Source organism: Oryzias melastigma, linkage group LG19 (assembly GCF_002922805.2).
Source record: "Oryzias melastigma strain HK-1 linkage group LG19, ASM292280v2, whole genome shotgun sequence".
Taxonomy (NCBI): domain Eukaryota; kingdom Metazoa; phylum Chordata; class Actinopteri; order Beloniformes; family Adrianichthyidae; genus Oryzias; species Oryzias melastigma.
Genome location: NC_050530.1, coordinates 3,837,828 through 3,842,445, shown reverse-complemented (window position 1 = coordinate 3,842,445; position 4,618 = coordinate 3,837,828). Strand labels below are relative to the sequence as shown.

Here is a 4,618-nt window from a genome sequence, read left to right as displayed (position 1 = left end):
TACCGCCCTACCGGTAGGCCAGTCAACTCCTGATTGGAAGATTGCGGGTTTGATTCCCGCCTTGCCCGCCCATGTGTTGAACTGAACCCCGAATTGCCTCTAGTGGAGGCAGCGGAGCCGCCATCAGTGTGTGAATAGGTAAAGCGCTTTGGGCCTTCGAAGGAAGGTAGAAAAGCACTATCTAAGTATACGCCATTTACCATTTACCCCTGCCAATGGGACACCAGCTAGCAGGGTAGCCGCCCAGGCTGCCAGTCACTGGGTAGTAGAGCCAATGTGGGCAAACACAGGTGGGGCCACCACAAAAACATATTTTTCTGTCCACTTTTAAACCATATGGGGCCCACTTGGCCTTGCTGGCTGGGGTGGGGTTCAGTGTCCTGCCCAAGGACACTTCAACAACGAATGGGCGGGAACCAAACCTATGATCTTCGGAGCAGAGGTCGACCACTCTACCACTATACCACAAGGATTGGGCTTTCTTTTGCCACTGTGCCTTGTCAAAAACCTTGTTTTCCTGGATTAATTAGCATTTCTAAATTGTCCTTAGAAGTGGCTCTGCAACAAACTGGCTCCAGTTTTCAAAAAGGGATGTAAAATTGCACTTTACTTTATATCTAGTAAACCTTTCAAAAGTACTCCAATAGAATCTAAAAATATCTCAAGATTAGATGGCTACAAGTGGAGATCTTTTTGGGAACTCTGATACAGTATGTCCAGTAGACATCTACTATAGATCTATGATAGTTGTACCCAGTGGGTTACTATCAAACACTTTGAAAAAGTACACGAGCTCAGACAGACGAGTGAGTGGCACAGCACTTCATGAAAAATTGAAATCTCTAGGAGGTAGGTGACTCAGTTCTATAAAAGAAACTGCTAAAAAGAGTAGTTTCCATGCAAAACGTAATTTTACTTAAATCATCCGAGTGCATATCATAGGTATTTTATTAATAGAAAAGGCATTCGTACATGGAGCTCGTTCCTCTGGCGTTCATACGACCGTGTCTCGTCTCTGTTGATGCATCAAAGTGCACGCACCACTGGATAAATCCCATTTGTGTCCCATACTCACCAGAAACACTGCTTTTACCAGCTTAGTGCACAAACAAGGCCATCAACTTAGGAAAAAAAGTCTTAATGGTCTGCTGAAAGATGAATTATTCATCTGAACAAGTTTGCAAATGTTGGAGCTTCCGTTGTTGTTTCCGTCTTGGGTTCTTGAACACCGATGGGGACCGTGTAAGTACAAGCCACATTGCAAGCACCGTCATTATGAGATACGATTTCAGTAAAGTGTGGTTATATTAGTGCTAAACCACAGTGCTTATGGTGGAAGACTCCTCTGACCTGCCCTGCCGGCTGGGCAAAGACTTTAGATACTCCAGGTGTCTGCGGGCGTCCTCCTGATTAGCCCTCACGTAGTAAACCAGATATGAGATGACCATCGTAAACCAGCCAAACATGACAACCAGCATGGCCACGTCTGTCGTCTTCTTCATCACCACGCATAAGTCAATGTCTGGTTTCAGCAGGAAGGAATGTCCTTCAACGCCTATTTCCTCTGGATCAGAAGTCTGGCACACAATGCCTGTGAGCGACACAGGCTCCAGGTCCACGCGGGGCATAGCCATCTGCAAGTTGCAGTCACAGTGCCATGGATTGTTCGTTAGGTTGGCATACGCCCGAAGGCCGTCGAAGGCCTCAGGGTTAAAGTTAACTAACTTGTTTGAGGACAGGTCTAAGAACTGTAGGGAGGGGCCGAGGCCTCTGAAGGCGCCGGGTTCTAGCTGGGTTAATTCGTTATGCGATATGTCCAGCTCAACTAAGTGGGATAAACCTCCAAAAGCATTAGTTGGGACAGACGTCAAAAGGTTGAAGTCCAAGTAGATGCGTTGTGTGTCATTGGGGATGTCCAGTGGGATTTCTGTGAGCTGAAGGTTGCTGCAGCGCACCGTCTTGCCGCCGGTCTCGCTCTCAGAGCAGTAGCACCGGTTGGAGCACGTGGTGGCGGCGTGATGGAAGCAGAAGGTCATCAGGACCAAACTGTGCAGCAACAAACACATGACCACTGAGTGGCGCAGTAGCCAGTCTGTAGGCAGGGGCATTGTGGGAAATGGGCATTCTTCAGTAGGACCGCCTGAGTTGAGGGTTGAGGTCCACATCAATCTCTCCAGCTAATGCAGAACCTAAAAAAATAAAAGTAGAAAGTCATAAAGAGGAAAAAAATCATCAAGCAGCACAAGAAAAGTTTGTGACATTTTGATGCGGGGTTGACCCACTCTAACTATTTTCTATTGTATAATCGTTCCCAGTAGTCCTTTCATTATAACTGCAGTTTTTAGCCAAAATCAAAAAGCCTATTTTTATTTTTCCTTATTTAACTTTTATTTTACCAGGAAATCCCTTTAAGATCAGATCTTTTTATAAGGGAGAGCTGGGCCGTTAAAAAATAGAAATAAAATACAATTACAATAAAATACAAATTAAAATGAACGCTTTTTAAGACATATTTTTTGCAGAAATACGATTCTGAGATGTGGTTGTTGGCGCAGAAGTTAGCTAGCTCCGCTAATCTCCTATCAGGCCTTTGTTTACACTCCCAAGCTAACAACCCCAAGCTAACTTTAGCAACGGCCCACAATATCAGAGCTATCCAGCTGTACAGTTTTGAGCAAGATTCCAGCTCAGACAGGAAAATTAAGGCGGTAATAGATCCATTTGTCTGCAAGTGGAACCCAATTCTGTTGCTGTATCTTTAGTCTGAGAATTTTTCCATATCAGCTACATGCTAGCTGTTTTGGCTAATTTAGGCTTTTTTTGTTTATTACACTATTTTTGAGTTTAGGTAATATTTTGGTTGCATGCTAGCTGCTTTGGCTAATTTAGCCTTTTTTTTTTTTAGGCTAATTTGGCATTTAACTAATATTTTAGCTGGCTATCAGCTTTAGCGTTTTCACTATTAGCTTCAGTGATTCACCATTCACACTAGCATTATCGCAGGTAATGCTATATATCTAGTATTTAGATAGCTAAAAGCTAATGACAGTCAAGATGTGTGCTATACATTCAGCTTGCGTATAACCCGATTAGTAGACTAATCTGAAAAAATAATCGGTGATTAAACTATTAAAATAATCGTTTGTGGCAACCTTAATTATGATTATTCCATTTTAAATCAAAACTTAAAAAACCCAATGTCGTTTTCTAGGACAGTCTTTGCACGGTAGCAGTAGTTCATGAGAAATTTGCCTTTGAGTTTTGGGTAAAACAATTAGTGCAGAGAAAATCCACTGTTAACATGCTCTACTGCTAGCTTAAGGCCCCTCACAACGCCATTCTAACATTACAGGGGCAACCAAGATTGCGATCAATTTTAAAACTATCCAACTATTCACCAGGCCGACAATATCAGGATATAAATCCTGTGTAACAACACATTTCACATTGTCATTAAAGTATACAAGATACAAAGAAATGTCAAAAAATCTGATTTTCTTTTGCTCCCTCTAGCGGTGGAATTGTGTATTGCGATCATTTCTTTACAGAACAATAACTCGCCGCAGGAATGGGTGAGAAACTTGCTTTATTTAAGCTTATTTGTGACGTAGAAAATACTCAAACTCCCTGCTCTATTCTGATACATCCTTACAGACAACTAGATCTTTGTTTTCTTTGTCCGAGCTGGCAAACAGAGACTTCTCCGTTATTGAACTATCCACAACTCAGATGCAAATATCCAATGAACTACTGTCCCTCTACTGAAGCTATGTTCTAGAAATTATTATTCTTTTATTTAGGTCAGCGGTCCCCAAACTATGGTCAAATCCGAATTCTTCCCTTCCCTTTAAATCATGTTCAGATTATTATATTATTATTTTTTAATTTTTACCCTCCAAACAGAGGGGGCTTTTCTTCACAACCTTTCTTCAGAACCACACAAGTAATGAGTTTTCGTTGTAGCATGACCTTTTTAAAGTTATAAACCGCTGCTGTTATGTACATTCAAGCGGCGGAAGCTCCGTGCTAACACTAGCGGACATGTGACTAATGATGACGTCATTGGACTAAAGTCACGTCCTATAGTCACGTCCTATAGTCAAGTCCTATAGTCAAGTCCTATAGTCAAGTCCTATAGTCACGTCCTATAGTTACGTCCTATAGTCAAGTCCTATGGTCAAGTCCTATAGTCACGTCCTATAGTCAAGTCCTATAGTCACGTCCAATAGTCACGTCCAATAGTCAAGTTCTATAGTCACGTCCTATAGTCACGACCTAGTCAAGTCCTATAGTCACGTCCTATAGTCGCGTCCTATAGTCATGTCCTATAGTCACGTCCTATAGTCAAGTCCTATAGTCAAGTCCTATAGTTACGTCCTATAGCCACGTCCTATGGTCAAGTCCTATAGTCACGTCCTATAGCCACGTCCTATAGTCATGTTATATAGTCAAGTCCTATAGTTATGTCCTATAGTCACGTCCTATAGTCACGTTATATAGTCAAGTCCTATAGTCATGTCCTATAGTCACGTCTTATAGTCACGTCCCATAGTCACGTCCCATAGTCACGTCCCATAGTCACGTCCCATAATCAAGTCCCATAGTCACGTCCCATAGT

At 42.3% G+C, this 4,618-nt stretch overlaps 1 protein-coding gene across 1 annotated transcript in view; it reads right to left on the bottom strand.

Annotated features, from left to right (window-relative positions):
* Positions 1 to 892: 892 nt before the first annotated feature.
* lrrc3ca (leucine rich repeat containing 3Ca) overlaps positions 893 to 4,618 on the bottom strand; it is a 7,271-nt gene continuing 3,545 nt past the window's right edge. Inside the window, exon 2 of the mRNA XM_024285165.2 lies at positions 893 to 2,189. Coding sequence (XP_024140933.1) covers positions 1,314 to 2,165 — 852 coding nt within the window. The 5' untranslated portion in view covers positions 2,166 to 2,189 and the 3' untranslated portion in view covers positions 893 to 1,313. The remainder of the gene's footprint in view (positions 2,190 to 4,618) is intronic.